Source organism: Macaca fascicularis, chromosome 1 (genome assembly GCF_037993035.2).
Source record: "Macaca fascicularis isolate 582-1 chromosome 1, T2T-MFA8v1.1".
Classification (NCBI taxonomy): domain Eukaryota; kingdom Metazoa; phylum Chordata; class Mammalia; order Primates; family Cercopithecidae; genus Macaca; species Macaca fascicularis.
In genome coordinates, this window is record NC_088375.1 from 7,646,674 (window position 1) to 7,664,230 (window position 17,557).

General features: G+C 37.2%; 1 protein-coding gene and 1 long non-coding RNA gene across 2 annotated transcripts in view; one reads left to right on the forward strand and one right to left on the reverse strand.

The window, feature by feature from the left end:
* Window positions 1-7,260, reverse strand: LOC102118753 (uncharacterized). The gene is made up of 3 exons (XR_272868.5): window positions 6,877-7,260; window positions 4,402-4,510; window positions 1-622 (listed from the first exon to the last, which is right to left on the reverse strand). It is a non-coding gene; the product is annotated as an uncharacterized lncRNA (long non-coding RNA).
* Window positions 6,965-17,557, forward strand: part of FH (fumarate hydratase) — a 22,347-nt gene continuing 11,754 nt past the window's right edge. Inside the window, exons 1-4 of the mRNA XM_045391153.2 lie at window positions 6,965-7,130; window positions 9,428-9,562; window positions 13,038-13,148; window positions 14,794-14,970. Coding sequence (XP_045247088.2) covers window positions 6,999-7,130; window positions 9,428-9,562; window positions 13,038-13,148; window positions 14,794-14,970 — 555 coding nt within the window. The 5' untranslated portion in view covers window positions 6,965-6,998. The remainder of the gene's footprint in view (window positions 7,131-9,427; window positions 9,563-13,037; window positions 13,149-14,793; window positions 14,971-17,557) is intronic.

Here is a 17,557-nt window from a genome sequence, read left to right on the forward strand (position 1 = left end):
TTTATTTTTTAACTTTATTTTATCTTAACTTTTAGGTTCAGGGATACATCTGCAGGTTTGTTACATAGGTAAACTTGTGTCACAGGGGTTTGTTGTACAGATTATTTCATCACTTAGGTACTAAACCTAGTACCAAATAGGTATTTTTTTCTGAGCCCCTCCCTCCTCCCATCCTCCACGTTCAAGTAGGCCCCAGTGTCTGTCGTTCCCCTCTTTGTATCCGTGTGTTCTCATAATTTAGGTCCCACTTATAAGTGAGAACATGCAGTATTTGATTTTCTGTTCCTGCGTTAGTTTGCTAAGGATAATGGCCTCCAGCTCCATCCATGTTCCTGCAAAGGACATGATCTCATGCTTTCTTATGGATGCACAGTATTCCATGGTGTATATGCGCCATATTTTCTTTATCCAATCTGCCACTGATGTGTTGATTCCATGTCTGTGGAGAGTTACATTTTATAATAACATCTGAATAATTTGGATTTGATGATCTTTGAGTTGGAAGAGGAAGGAAGAGGTAATCAACTTTTGTATCAGCTTAGGCAGGAGAAAACAGATCTGAGTAGAATGATCCAGCTGATGACTTTTAGAAATTGAAGGATAACATGAGAGTCCAGAGTGCCTGAAAGAGAAAGGGCAGCAAAAGCTTGAACAAAGCTTAATTATTATAAACTTACAATTTTGACCATGGCTACTTATCCCGCTGTTCCTCCTAAAAGTCAGGTAGAAAGCATTGCATTGGAGGAGCTTCAGGAAGGTTCAAGATCACAATCACTTCTTTCTCTGGATGATATTCTTGAGGGAGAGAAGAACTGATAGACTAGCTTCCCCCATTCTCTGAGCCTGAAGAACTTGAGCGTGTAGGATAAGTAGGGATTTATAGAGCAATTTGTGTCAATAGCAGTAAGCAATTCATCCTCAATGGGATTCAGCTATTTGTTAATCCCTAAAACTGGCACTTTTACAATAGAATGACTCCAAGAGGAGAATACTTTACCTCAGACACTGAATATTTCCACTTTATTCTACACATATTTATATATTTAACAAATCAGCGTTATTGGAAATAATAAAAATTTACAAAAAGAAATTAAAATTTAGCAAAGGATTAATTAAAACAATATTTACTCTGATGTTTTCATCATTCTCAGACTGTTGAAACTGACAGAATATTATCTCCCTTTGACGACATCAGCTTGCTCAACAATTGTTTATTCATTCAACCAAGCCCTTTGTACTTGCAGCTGTCTGCCTAGAATACTCTTCTATCACTGTAGAGCTCGCTCTCATTGCTTAGTTCTCAGCTAAGATACGATATCCTTAGCTTGATCACCTTACCTAAAAGAAGCAACCTCTCAATCATTCTCTAAACATCTTGTTTCCTTTATTGTGTTCACTATTCTAGGAAACTACCCGGCTTATTAGTTTACTTGTTTTATTAACAAATAGATATTGGTGAAAGTAAAAAGAGAGGAAAGTGAATGGATTCAAGACATAAATTTGTGGTAAAATGACCAGGATCTGCATAGTGTAGTAAATTTGGCATAGTGTAGGCATATGTTTGGGAAAAGGGGACAGAGTTCAGGAATCATGGAAGACGCGCAGGTTTCTAGCTTGACTAACTGGTGGTAGTTTACTGAGCATGAAAGACTAGGGCGGGTGCCAACTAAGATTTATCATTTAGGGTATATTAAGTTTGAGATGTGAGTATTGAGTTAGATAAACAGAGATACTAAGCACACAGTTGGAAATGTAAATCTGGAGCTAGGAGAAACCTAGGTTGGAAAAATAAGTTTGGCATCATCAGTATATCAACATAAAGATGGTATTGAAAATCATGGGAATGAAGATCTCACCTATGGAAAGATAACTGATTGAGAAGATCATTAACAAAGGGAATAGCATGCATAATTCAATACCATTTACATAAAAATTTAAACTGCGCAAAACAACTGTACAAATTTTACAGGAATACATCTAAACAAAAGGATACAAAATAAACACATTATAATAGTTTTCTAGGGGTCTGAAAGGAGAAAGGGTATAGGAGAATAAGAAGCTAAGCGAAGCTAAGCTATGAGGACACAAAGTCATAAGAACCATATAAAGGACTTTAGGGACTCAGGGGGAAGGATGGGAGGGGGTGAGGGATGAAAAACTACACATTAGGTACAGTGTACAGTGCTTAGGTGGTGGGTGCACCAAAATCTCAGAAATCACCACTAAAGAACTTATCCATGTAGCCAAAAACCACCTGTTCCCCCAAAACTACTGAAATAAAAAAAGAGAGTAAGAATAGGAATAGAAAATAGGAATAGAAAAGAAATATTTAAATAAAACAAGAATGGATCTTATACTCCATAAAATATCACAAGGTCAGTGTATTTACTCCTCTGTACCTGAGGTCCCACTACATTTTTTAAAAGGAATTAAAAAGGAAAGACTATTTAGGAGTGAGCCCTGAGGCCCTTCCCTATTTATAAGTGAAAATCTGTCAAAGAACACTGTGAAGGAGTAGCTAGTGAAACAAAGTGGAAGTTTGGGAGAGGGAAATAAGGAGAGTTTGATATTTCAAAGAGCGAGAAAGAGGTATTTCCAAGGAGAAGGGGTGTCAATTGTGTCAATGCTGCTGAAAACATAGGAAACTAACTGTGCATGGTATTTGCACCTCGCAGGTCAACGGTGACCCTGGGAAGGACAGTATCAATGGAGTGACATGTACTGAAGGCAGATTGTAATAGGATGAAGAAAGAATGAGAAGTGAAGTGAAGATGGTGATCAAATATGTCCTGGAAATGAGGAGAGAGTTGAAGTGGGATGCAAAGTCAGGGCAGCTTTTGTTTGTTTTTAACATGAGAGCTGAGACAGCAGAGTTACAATATTAACTTACAGTATGGGTCAATTAAGAGAAATAACTGGAGGAAGTAAGAAAAAGAGTAGGTACTGTCTTTGAGGGGGAATGGAATCCAGCACATTGAGGAATTGATCTTTTTCTGGAGAATGGAGAGAGAGGTTGGTTAACTTTTTTAGTTGGTAATTTTAGTGTTTTGCAAAGTTTCTGTACATGCACATAGTCTTAGGAATAAAAAAAGTTCTGCAAGACATCCAACCTAAACAGTCATCGCCCTTGCTACCTCTCTGCCATTTATCCTTGCACAGTTCCTGGGTATATACTTCCACATCTCTGAAGATTACTTCTTGGTTTTTGTTTCTGTGTTTTCAGTTTATGGTTTTAGGTATTAGATCATGACTTCTCAATACTGAAGACGAAGATTAATGTTTTTTCATCACCATGTCCGAATATCTCCAAACCTTCACATTCTTTCCATCTTCCCATCCTTTCAGTGTAGTTACATCAATATTTCAATTAGATCAATATTCAACGTTTGAATTATTATAACTATGGCCATTCAAATTTGATAATGATTATTTTTCCTTTCCTGCAAAATACAACTATCTTTATTTGTCAGTATAATAACTGTCATGCTTTTTCCCTTTGGTTACCTTTCTAAGACTTATCATAAATTTAACCCTCAAACTCTCCGCCAGTCAGCTAAATTCCTTCTCAATATATTCAAGGCATTAGCACTTTTATCTTTTTGAGTAAATCTATTCTGGAGGCTGTGACCTGCTTCCATCTGAGATGGTTGCTCTCTATGGTAAGTGCACAGCCATATAGCCTCATCCAGGCAATATGCCACATGTGTCTCTTGTGTTGAAGACCCTATTTTCTAAGTTTGTAATTTCCTCTTCCTTTGTTTACTCCTAGTTATGGTGGAGCACTTACTTGAGGCGTTTTCTTGAAAAGTGTAGATGAGAAGTAAATTTTTTGAGATCTTGACCATGTGAAAACATTTTAATTCTATTCACACACTTGATTTCTCTGGGGACAGAATATAAAGCTGGAAATAATTTTCCTTCAAAAATTTGAAGACATCATTCAGCTATTGTCTCGCTTCCGATATTGTCATTGAGAAGTCTAAGGATTTCTAATCCTTTGTATGGGAGTTATTTATTTTTCTCTCTGAAAGATTCCAGTCTCTTCTCTTTGCCCTTGGTATTCTAACATTTCTTGCTGACATAACTCCTTCTGGCTAGTTCATATCTGCTAGTTCTACAACATTTTTTTTGAATTTTTTTAAGGTTTCTTCCATTTTTTCTAATGTTTCCCCTACATTATTCACATGTTGGACATACTGAACTGTTTCTCTAATTTTATTTACTTCTTTTATTTTTCTTCTCTTTGAATATTTGCTCTACTTTCTGGGAGACTTTTATGGCTGTATCTCCAAACTTTCTATTAAGCTTCCTCTAGGAAACCATCTGGTAACCTCCCAGGCTGGGAGGTATCCTAAATTAGAATTTGCAAAAGTATTTTGAATAATGAGAACATTTTTGTACCTTGCTATCAATTTTGTCAGCCAGGTGATGAGATTTAGAACAGAGGCAAGAGAAAACCATTGCACTGTTCCTTTGTCCGTCACAGCAGGACACCAATCACATTCCCCACCTTAAACAGAAAGCAAAGTAAAACAAGAACAAGAACAAACCAGGCAAGTGTCAACAAGAAGAAAGCTGGTCAATATTATTATCAGACAAGTCCAAAGTTAAAAAAAAAAACCCAAACTCTAAGCAAAGTAAAAACATTATTTCAAATAGATAAAATGAGTCATTCTAAATTAAGATGTCTAGCCTTTGTTAATTTAAAGGCTTTATGTAATTTTATTACTAATTAACAAAAATAAATTAACATTTCCCAAATTTTAGTCATTTAATAGCATCTTCCTAATATACTTAATATTTTACTTTAAATAAAATGAATATTTAATTAAAAATGGAACTTTATATTACTGCTGCAGATAGAAAATCAGTTTCACTAATACATCGAAGTAAAACACACAAATAAACACTTGGATGTTCCTGGGCATCAATTTTTCTCTTCTATGTACAGGAATAATAATAAGACCTATCACATAGGGTTTTCAATGTTCAAAGAATTAATACATGTAAAGTGCTTTGAAAAATTCTAGAACATAATATGTGTCACAGGTGATTTTTAAACGGGATTAAAATAACCTATTTATAAAAGGCTATTAATTTGAATTTTGAAAAGTTCAACTGTATGGTAAAAATAAGAAACATGCTTGAAACAAAAATGAAACAAAAAATAAAATAAAATGAGAAATATACATCAGGCAAACAATAGCCAATACAAAATTGGTGGAGAAATATCAATATTTCAAAAAGTTTAAAATGACAAGCAACAATAACAATAAAGAGGAGCATTACTCAATGAAGAGATGATCTATGAAGAAATGATAGACATATGTTCATTAAAGACTTATGTGTAACAGCAAATAAAAATGTTCTTAAGAAACTGGATAAATAACATATTTCATATTCATGTGATGCAATATGATTAATTTTAAGAGATCATGGCTATATCTTAAAAGCATAGAGTTCAATTATACAACAGCAAAACTTTAAAGTAAAATATTAAAACCATTTTTTGCATATTAGTATGTGAAGCAAAAAATACACAGGACTGAAAGGATGCATCAAAATAATGATATACAAAATAATGATACCTGCTGGGAAGGTGGAGAATGAAAACAAAATGTCACTGCATTATTAGCAATGTTTTAAAGAATTTGCATTCAGTTTTCTTTTTTTTTTTTTTTTTTGAGACGGAGTCTCACGCTGTTGCCCAGGCTGGAGTGCAGTGGCGCGATCTCGGCTCACTGCAAGCTCCGCCTCCCGGGTTCCCGCCATTCTCCTGCCTCAGCCTCCTGAGTAGCTGGGACTACAGGCGCCCGCCACCGCGCCCGGCTAAGTTTTTGTATTTTTAGTAGAGACGGGGTTTCACTGTGGTCTCGATCTCCTGACCTTGTGATCCGCCCGCCTCGGCCTCCCAAAGTGCTGGGATTACAGGCTTGAGCCACCGCGCCCGGCCTGCATTCAGTTTTCTAGTGTGTTTTGATTGTAGTTCAACTATTACAATCTCATTTGAATTTTTATATTTTAAATATGTGTCAAATTTATAAGTCACAAAATAGCATAATGTTTCCAAAAGGTTTGGCAAGTTTATAAGTTTGACTCATAAATTTGGCTTTACAGGTTCTGAACTTTTGACCTCAAGACCATCCGATCGCTCTCTCTTTACTGTCGTCTGGTTTCAGGCAATAGAAAAGAGAAAAGAGAAAACTGTGGTTCAGATGTAATTTTATATCAATTCCTGCTTTCCTGTAATCAACTATTATATTAAAACAATATGCGTTTAATTTGAAAATGTATAAATTAGCTATGCAAAAAACTGGGAGAACTGCAAATAATAAAAACTCTGAGGTTACCTATAATTGTGTACATCTTCCACAGTACATTAAAAAAAAAAGAGTTCTGAGGGTACAGGCTAAGAAGAGAAAGGAAACTGTAGAGATCTCAAAATGATAAGTTAAAAGAAATAAGTAATTATCTTATTTGTCAGTTGTGGGATTATGAATAATTACTATTTCATTCTCTACATTTTGCTGCACTTTCCAAAATTTCTACACAGAAGATACAATCTGGAAGAAATGAAAAAGGATTTCAGTAGCAAGAACGTGTAATGATTGACTACATGATAAATAAAATAATAAATATTTATTTCTAGTATATTTCACCAACCAAACACAACCTGATTGACCAGCTAATACTCCCGCCTTCTAACAGCCACACATAAAAACCAAACCGGCTACAAAAATAACCGGACTTCCTTTCCCATAATTCCCTTCTTTCTAGTTTCCCATGAATCCGAGGGCTTTAAACCCCACGCTACTACTAGAAAGTTAACCCGCCCCCTCATTCTTTACTGGCCATTCACGATTGATCCCGCCCCACCTGTTGGTGTGAAGCTGTTGATTGGATGAGAGCGGAGGCCGGTGGGCGGAACGGCTTCTGACAGCCGGCGTGGAGGCGTGGCCACAGCCTCCCAGAACTTCTACCCAGGCTGCCTCAGCACCATGTACCGAGCACTCTGGCTCCTCGCGCGCTCGCGTCGCCTTGTGCGGCCTCCAGCCTCAGCCTCAGCTTCGGCTCCCGGCTTGAGTGGCGCTGCCGTGCCCTCGTTTTGGCCCCCGAACGCGGCTCGAATGGTGAGCGTAGGCCGCCAACCCCCGGCCTCCCCGCGGTGACCTTCAGCCCTCCTGCCTGTCGGTCCCGGCACCCGCGACTTGGCGGGAGAGATTCCCCGGGCGTCCGGGCGCGCCAGACTCTGGGCTCAGCGCCTGCGCCGGCGTGGCTGGCCTCCCGGCCTCCGGACGCCTCTTCCAGCGCAGGGATGGAGCCGCAGCTCGGGAGAGCGCTTGGGGAGGGACGGCGGCTGGCAGAGAGGGTCCTACCGGGCCCACTCCCGGCGCCTCCTCGGAGCCCTCCCTGGCGGGCCGAGGCCGGGGCGTTTTGGGGTAACTTCGCTCCTGCTGGCGCGCAGGCCCCTAGCCCTGGGACGCTGCCATCAAGTACAGTGCCGGCGTGGGCGGAGGGTGCTGGCAGAGGGGCAGCTCCCGCACTGTCCTGCCCAGTAGCTGGGCCTTGCTGGCCGGACACTGGCCGCCTGTGGTTTCTGAATTGTTTCTTTCGTCAAGGGGCGCTGCACTGCTTTCAGGCCCTCCAGATGGGGTAGAAGGTTCTTCGAAGATTTTACTTCTTTTGAAATTGCCTGTTCAGTTTGTTGGGCTGACTGTGGTTTCCCCCATACCTTTTGTAAAACACTTAAATTCCGATTACCACGGGCATAGTATTCTGAAGCATGTTTGAGCAGATTGGCTAGGACCTAACGATAGCTGAATCAGTACTTTTTATTCAGAAAGACAGCTAAGAACTTAAAGATCCAAGTTCAGGTTATGACATGCTTACGTAAGCCCTTTTGCTCTTTAGAGCCACCTTTAGGGATGCAGGCTTTTAAAAAGCTTCAAATACATATGTATATTGTTAGGAAACGTTTGAGAAATAGTTGAGGAAGAGTTATAACTCTGCACTCTGGTGTAGCATGAGGTTTGCAATCTAAGATGTAATTTCAAATCTCTGCTTTTCCTCTGAGACTTTGGACAAGTTGTCTTTGTGTCTCGGTTTCCGTATGCAAAGTTGAAATACAGCTACTCAGCAAAATTGCACATGTGAAAATACCATGTAGTGAGTGCTGATTAAATCAATGCTCCATCTAGGGTATTTCAAAGGGCCAGTACTTTTTCTGGACTTTAAACTTGAAGATAATTTGTTTGGGTCACTATACCTACTATATACCACTATACTACAGAATCAGAGATGTTTTGCATTCCTCAAACTCTCTGCTCTAATAATTTTAGGGCATTTTAGAACCTTTACATATTTTTTAAATTTATTTTTTATTTATTTAGTGTTTTGTAAAGGGAAGCAGACTGGAGAACTTCTGAATCTATCCTGTTGATGCAAATGTCAAAAAATAGCACTGCCTTGCTCTTAGAATTGTAATGTTAGCTAAAATCAGATGGAGGTAGTTTTTGTTTTTTCTAGTTCTGATATTTTTTGCCCTCTAACCATTCTCAGGTCCAAAATCTCCGTTGGTTTTGTTAAAAGTTCTTCCTGTTGCTAATGTTGAGAATTTCACATAACCCTTGATGCCCTAAGGTACCTTTTATTTAAAAGAACACATACGAATACATTCAGTAGAAAGACAGTGTTCATTGAGTGCCTTCCACTTATCAGGCCCTGTAAATAAGACAGTCCCTATGGGGATAGAGTTTTACAAACAGTGTTTCATTCTTGTCTTTAGGGGAGATTAAGCAAAGCAGTTAAATAAGCAAATAAATCACACATGAATAATTAGTGTGATCAATACTACAGAAGAGAAAAAGTGCATTGAGAATGAGAATATTTAACAGGCAGACCATGTGTGGTACTGACTTGGTAGCATGATGGCATATATATAGTGTTTATATATATATATAATGCTTATAAATTTCTTACATATATGAATATACATATGTAATTAATATATATGAATGTTTATATATAAATAATGTTTATAAATTTCAAATCATCATTCTTAGACCATTTTCAAAAGTTCTCAGTAAAATAAACTAAATACACTGAATTAGCCAAATCTTGACCAATAATAAGCATACTCTTGAAATGGAAAAGATTACTATTTGTATTTCAAAGTCTTTATGCTTATCACCAGCATAGTATATTAGTTCTACAATCTGTCTTTAACACCTGATTTAATAAGTTTGTGTGACAAAGGGTTCTCAAGGAAAGACCTGAAAGTGAGGAAGAGAATGAGAATCCAAATAGTATTTTTTCGTCTTTGTGATACTTCTTAAGGTTTCTTTCTCTTTGACGACTGATAAGGTGCAATTGCTTTTGATACTTGGTTTCTTTTCAACTTGTGACAGTGTTTTATTCTTGTCTTTAGGCTAGCCAAAATTCCTTCCGGATAGAATATGATACCTTTGGTGAACTAAAGGTGCCAAATGATAAGTATTACGGCGCGCAAACCGTGAGATCTACGATGAACTTTAAGATTGGAGGTGTGACAGAACGCATGCCAGTAAGTGGCATTTGTGGAAATGTTGGCTTATTTTGGATGAAGTAGGCTATATTCATGAGTGATTTTACTTTATAAATAAGTATTTTTCAGAGTTAAAATGTAAAGTTATTAGAAAAGTGGCTTCATGAGTAGTAAGATGTTCTCTTTCACTAAAATGTTAAAGAACTTTTTGAAGTTTAGCATGCTATTATTTTGAGCCATCGCTTTGAATATGTGGGATTTTTGAATATGTGGGATTTTTGAATATGTGGGATTTTTGAATATGTGGGATCGCTTTGAATATGTGGGATCACGAGGTCAAGAGATCGAGACCATCCTAGCCAACATGGTGAAACTCTGTCTCTACTGAAAATACAAAAATTAGCTGGGCATGGTGGCACGCGCCTGTAGTCCCAGTTACTCGGGAGGCTGAGACAGGAGAATCGCTTGAACCCGGGAGGCTGAGGTTGCAGTGAGCTGAGATCATGCCACTACACTCCAGCCTGGCAACAGAGTGAGCCTACGTTTCAAAAAAAAAAAAATTATTTTTATTTTAAGTTCTGGGATACACGTGCAGGATATGCAGGTTTGGTGCATAGGTAAATGTGTGCCGTGGTGGTTTGCCGCACCTCTCAACCCATCACCTAGGTATTAAGCCCTGCATTAGCTATTTATTCTGGTCCTTACCCTTCCCCCCCAGGTCCCCTGTGCTTTGTTCCCCTCCTTGTGTCCATGTGTTCTCATTGTTCAGCTCACACTTGTAAGTGAGAACATGCGGCGTTTGGTTTTCTGTTCCTCTGTTAGTTTGCTGAGGGTCACAGCTTCCAGCTCCATCCATACGTCTGCAAAGGACATGATCTCATTCTTTTTTTTGGCTGCATAGTGTTCCATGGTGGATATGTACCACTTTTTCTTTATCCTTTATTGATGGACATTTGGGTTGATTCCATGTCTTTGCTATTGTGAATAGTTATTTTGGATTTTTATTTGACAGAACTAAAGATTGTCTTTTCATTCTTGCTGGGTATTTACAGATTTTTACTAGGATTTTACAGTTTGTAAACATTTTTATTTCAATATTCATTCTTTTTTTCCCCCACTAATTTAAAACTGAGATTTTTAAAAATTACACTTTCTATTTTGGTTTCAGTTTCCAAAAAAGTGTATAGTACACAGACACATCAAAGTATTACTCTTAACCATGTCTGACATATAATAGATAATATATAAGTATTTATTCAATGCCATATGAATGATTAAATGATGAGAAAACTGTCTACCACATTCAGTTAAATTTAAGATGCCATCAATTAGAAGATGCACCAATAGGTACCACTAAGAAAGAAAAATGCTGCCAATTAAGGTTGTGACTTACCATTGATTACAAGATGCATCTTGATTTCAGAGATGTTAAAGTGTGAAAAGAATTGAGAAACACATAACATATTCTACTGGAGCCCAACCGGAGTATGAAAAATAGTCAATACAGGATAGGCTAGTAAGCCTAGAAGTAGCCAGGCTTCATCCGGTGAGATATTGTTTAACAGTTATCTTATAAATATACTTTTATTTTCAATAATTTTAAGTCATTCCTAAGCCTTCAAGACTGCCTCTTGACAGGTATATAGAACTTTACAACAGGCAGCTGAATCTTTGAAGGGAATATCTTTGTCATTGCCATCCACAGCCTTCTTGGTGGTGAGGTAAACATAGTTTGGCTACATGGTTGGGTGAAAAAGGGTACTGACCAATCCTAAAATAATCTCATATTATTCAACTCCAGAGACTAAGGAGGAGGTCAGCCCCAGCCAGTGTTGGTGGCAGTGAGCGTGGCTGCTGTTTTCATTGATCTGTGTCACCCAGCATGTTCTGTGGTTCTGGGGGGGCATGGTTCCTGCTGCTGCTGCTCCAGAGACAGCACAGCCATTGGGATTGCACACCTGTGAAAGGCCGACACCTGGGGTCTCGATTTTGTCATATTTGACTTCAAGTGGATTAGTTTCCTGAACTTTATTACGTGTAAAACAGTCTGTATGTACTCTAAACTGAGTAGTATGATTAAACTCAACCCTTTTTACTTGAGGTCCAAAGGAAAACAAAGCTAAAAATGATTATGAATGTCTAATGTGAATAAAATAAGAATAAGGTGACCTGTTTTTTCTCTCCAGCGATACATTTTGCCATTTTATGGTGTTCGTTGAACCTCTTTCTGCTGTGAATGACCCTTTTTTATTTTCATGGTCCATAAACACTGGGGGTCATTCACTCCATTCAGATGGCCAGCGTTGATTGGCGTTCACCTTTGCCCTTGGTAGTGGTTCAGCCCACTACCGCAGTGTTTGTTACTGTGGAGATTTAAATTCCCATTTGTTTTCATGTTTACAGTTTTTAAGTTTCTAATCCTGTGTTCCATCTGTCCCCATTTTGTTTGAGTAAAACATTTCTAATGTTTTAGTTACTTAAAATTGAAATTTAAAAATTTTCTGGTTTTCCTTTTCTATTTGCCCCTCAGCTTATACTTACTCTGGTCCAGGTTTGTCTGTTTAATGTGTCTTATTTCTTACTTTTCTTTGTTTTTTCTGCTTTGATTCCAGAGCTGACAGGTCTCTCTTCCACATTCATCATTCTCTTCCTTTCCTCCCTTTCTCCCTTCTGCTCTTGGCCCATTCAAACCTGGTGTGGGATCTATACAACAATCCGTATTATTAATTTTGACAAGAACTCACGATTCACTTGTCTTGTAAAAACTAGGTTTTCATTTCAGTTTATCCTTTTCAAGCTTGGTGAGGTGATTTGGGATCGACAGTGAAAAGATCTGCACTAGCGGGGTTTTACATGTATCTTAAGCTGTCACCTTTAGGTCTGGAGAATCTTGGGTTTTTAAAAAAAAATTCTTCTGAGCGAAATGTCAAGGGAGTTACTGAGTATTAAGACTTTAGTAGCTAGGTAGAGTAGATTGCTTTTTGGCCTTGGGGTAAAGTGATAACCCAGTCAGTAACTGGTAGTCTCATACTGAATGGCAGTTACATGTGTCCCTTATTTATTTATTTATTTTTTTAAGAGGGGAAGGAAATAATTATAATGTAACGTGGGATCCAGTGAGAGAAAATACTGGCTCTTGCTGGTGAAAAGATTGGGTACGATTTGTTTTTATATATAGTGTATGAAATAAACACATATAATTGTGTGTATGTGTGCATAGCATTGTATACATGTGAATATGTGTGTGTATATGTATGTGGGAGACATACACACATATATATGAAGAGTCAATGTGTTTGTTTTTATTTGGTTCCTTAAACAAATAGATCTATGATAATGTTGATTCTTGGTTCATGAATTCCTGTCTATAATCTTTCTCTATAACCTAAACATTTTAGAGCTATAGTGTTACGTAAGTTATTGTTTTATGTATAGCTTTTGCATCTGCCAAAATAATAAACTTTCAAGCTTAAGTAAAATAGCAAATTTGAAATATTTTTCTGATTAATTTTAGACCCCAGTTATTAAAGCTTTTGGCATCTTGAAGCGAGCGGCTGCTGAAGTAAACCAGGATTATGGTCTTGATCCAAAGATTGCTAATGCAATCATGAAGGCAGCAGACGAGGTAGGAGGTGATAGTGTGTTCACTTAATAACATCAGACCCATGCCATACTCTGGATGGTGATATGCTCTGGCGGGAGGAAAGGGGAACTGGGAACTCTTGGATTAATGAATTTCAGGGTAGGTGGTAGCATTATTTGTAGTGATAATATTAATATGGTGCTTAAAATGTTACATTGTGACAAAATTTCTGGATGATTTTTATACCTTTTGTTTTTAAGCCTTTTGACTTTCCTTAATGTATTTAGTTTTAAGAAAATTTTTTGAAAAGATATCGTTTGAACTTTATTTGATTTCTTGTTTTATATATAAATCTTTTTAAAACCAGTTGATTATTTGATAATGCATATTGAGAATGTAATTTCACTAATGTGCTAATAATAAAAGAAGCAATCAGAGGTAACAACTGTATATATAGTGTTGTTAATTACAGCACTATTTATAATAACGAAAACAAAGTAGACTACGTAACTATAGCAGCTACTTATATAAATTATATTTATATGATATAAATATAAATTATATTTACATTGTAAATTATAGAAAATTATTTTTTGAAGATTGGACTGAACAAAGCCTAGCCTATGAGAAATAGGGAGGAAGGTTTGCAAAAATACGTGTATTTTATGATCCTAATTTTGTTTAGGAAAAAATGAACAGAAAATGTGTGTTTTCACACACACACACACACACACACACACACACCCCTGATTGCATGAGGTAGAGACTGGGAATGAACAGAAAATGTGTGTTTACACACACACACACACACCCCCACCCACCCACACACCCCTGATTGCATGAGGTAGAGACTGGGAATGCCAGCATGCTAATAGTCATAATTACTGAGCAGTAGAACTGCAGTGACTGTTTTACTTTTCTCAGTTCTCAAAATTTTCTACACTAACCACATATTTTTATATAACTAGAAAAAAGTTTTATTTTAAAGTGGACCAGTTGTTCAAGGTAATAGATTTCTCAAGTACTTTCTGATTTTTTAAGCTAAAATCATTCCAGAAGACTGTTAAGCACCCACACTTTACAAAGCACACCATCCAAAATCTAACACATAAGCTGAAAGTATAAAAATACAACAAAAATAGGGGCAAATCTGGGCAGTGTTTATTTCTACATTTGGTGATTACTGCTCATTGGACATCTGTGCAATGAAGTAGCTATTAGTGAACTCACAGTTTCAAGTCACTAGCTCATTATCATGCTGACTCTGGCAGTAACATCTGTTGGATATTCCTGCTGAGCACCACCAACAAATACATCTAAAGACTAAACATATTTGCCAGCCTGAACAGGTGGCCCTCTATTAGAAGAGGCTGTTGGAGAAAAATAAGAAAGACAGCTTTGATTCCCTTTCCATTTGAAACCAGTGAATTGTCATACTATTCAGTATAGATAATATTTCACTTTTTAAAGTATCTGTGGTTGGAGCAAGTGACGCATCAGAAGCTTAGATCTGTGGGTCAACTGTATTCAAACTCTGTGTCATAATCAGCAGGTCATTTAGCATATGGAAACAATGAACATATTTAAAATAGTTTTATAAATGGAACTTAATTATGGTTGATTAAAGTAGTGGAATGACTATTATTTCCTTTTTTAAAAAGCTCATTTTTAACATTTTTTTCTGCAGGTAGCTGAAGGTAAATTAAATGATCATTTTCCTCTCGTGGTATGGCAGACTGGATCAGGAACTCAGACAAATATGAATGTAAATGAAGTCATTAGCAATAGGGCAATTGAAATGTTAGGAGGTGAACTTGGCAGCAAGATACCTGTGCATCCCAATGATCATGTTAATAAAAGCCAGGTCAGTATGCGAGCTTTTCTTTTTTTTGTTATAAATTGAAAAGCATACCTGAGATTTTTCTTGTAAAACAAGCTTTCACTTTTTGACAAGAAGAGTTCATTATTTAATGGATAAGGTTTATTATGGTTGTTACTTCTTTTAGGAATCTTGGCTTTATGTTTCAATCCTTATAAAAATTACTTTTAGGACACCTGAATTTAGTATATATGTATTTTTTTATTGTTTAAAATTCTATTTTGAAATAATTTTAGATTTGTAAGAGAATTGCAAAGATAGTTCAAATAGTTTCTATATCCCTTCACTCAGCTTCCCTTAATGTTAATATCTTATGTAACCATAGTACATTTATCAAAACTAAGAAATTAACATTGATACAGTACTCTTAGCTAAACGACAGACTTTTAAAAAAAACCGAGGATTTCCTCAGTTTTTCCACTCAGGTTCTTTTTCAGTATTCAAACAAGGCCATACGTTACTTTTAGTCACATGTCCCTTAGTTTCTTCCAATCTGTGACAGTTTCTTGGTCTTTTGCGATTGTCTCAGTCCTTTGGGGCTGCAATAATAAAATACGATAGATTGAGTGGTTTATAAACAATAGAAATTAATTTGTCACAGTTCTGGCAGCTAGAAGTCCGAGGTCAGGCTACTGGCCATTTCATTGGCTTGGTGGGGGCCCACTTTTTGGTTTGTAGATGGCCATCTTTTCTGTGTCCTCACATGCTGGAAGGGACAAGGGAGCTCTATGGGGTCTCTTCTTCATAAGGGCAGTAATTCCATTCATGAGAGCTTTGCCCTATGACCTAATCACCTAAGGCTCCATCTCCTAGTACGATTACCCTAGGGGTTAGGATTTCACATAGCAGTGACCTTGACACTTTTGAAAGTAGTGGCGGGGTATTTTGTAGAATGTCCCTCAATCCTGGTGTGTCTAATGTTTTCTCATTAGACTGAGACTTCTGAATTTTTGAGAAAACTATCACAGAAATAAAGGGCCCTTCTCATTGCATCATATCAGGGGTTTATGATAGCAACATGACTTGTTACTGGTGATGTTAACCTTCATCACTTGGTTAACCTGGTGCTTGCCAGGTTTCTCCATGGTAAAATTATACTTTTTCCTCTTCTATACCCTGTTCCTTAGAAATAGGTCACTAAACCCTGCCTGCATTCCAGGCACTATATTTCAGGTTCTAGAAGGAGGAGTATCAAAAAGTTTTGGGGCTTACGTTAAAATCACTGTAGTAATTAATAGCGCTATCTTGAGGCTAGGCAAACATCTTCTTTTTCCTTAAACTTTTTCGCACTATTTTTAGCATCCATCAGGGAATCTTGTCTACAGCAGTTCCTTCTGTGGTGTTTCAATAGTGATTTTCAGTTTTCTTTATTTGTTCTACATTTGTTGGTTGAATTTTTCTGCAAGGAAGATTTGTTCTCCCTGTCCCATTTATTTGTTTATTCAATTATTTGTGTATATCAGTATGGATTCATGGTTATTTATTTTATTCTTCAGGTTATAATCCCATACTTTTGTTGCTTAAACTCTTTCAGCTCTGGGAACCCAATTCATTTTGGCTCTTGTGTCCTTTTAGGCATGCCGCCATCCTTTTACTTTTCTTAAGTGTGTTCTGACTTTCTGGTACTTCAAGATGCTCCAAACTCATTGTCTTGTATTGTTTCTGCCCCAGCCCTAGAAACAGTCATTTTTCAAGGAACTGTTGGAGAATTTTTATTAGAAAATGATATTTAGAAACAGATCTGGGTGCTAGGTGTACTTTAATATATTTTTAAGTAGTAAGGAAGAAGTTTTTTCATATACATTCATTGTATAAAGGATTTTCCCGATCTAATACTTGCCTTTAAATATGAATTTATGTTTTATGTATACTGAAGTCTGAAGTCTGCCTCAGAAGGATATAGTTATAGATGAAACGTGATTGGCTACATGTTGATAATTATTTAAACTATTTGAATTCAGGTGACAGGTACATAAGTGTTTATTACACCATTCATCCTACTTCTTTTGTAAGTGCTTTATATTTTGCATAGTAAATGTCAAAATATATAAATAATGTATCTTTTTAAATGACAGCATACTTTTATATATATATGTGTGTGTGTGTGTGTGTGTATGTGTGTGCGTGTGTGTATGTGTGTTCAGAGATGGTGCTTCACTCTATCACCCAGACTGGAGTGCAGTAGCGTGAGCATAGCTCACTGCAGCCTCAAAATGCTGAGCTCCCGCGATCCTCATGCCTTAGCTTCCTGAGCAACTGGGACCACAGTCACACACCATCATGCCTGGCTACTTTAAAAGTTTTTTTAGAGACAGGGTATTGCTCTGTGTTGCCCAGGCTGGTCTTAAATTCCTGGCCTCAATTGATCCTCCTGCCTCAGCCTCCCAAAGTGCTGAGATTATAGGCATGAGCCACTGCACCCAACTTGATATTATGTTTTAAAAGTACAGGGTCAACAGTTGAAGAAAGAGCACTGAGTGTATACTGCCTGCTTAGGTCTTAGGTTTGCCAGTTGCTAAATATTTTGGCATCTATACATCTCTTTGAGGGCTTGTCTTTCCTATTTTTAAAG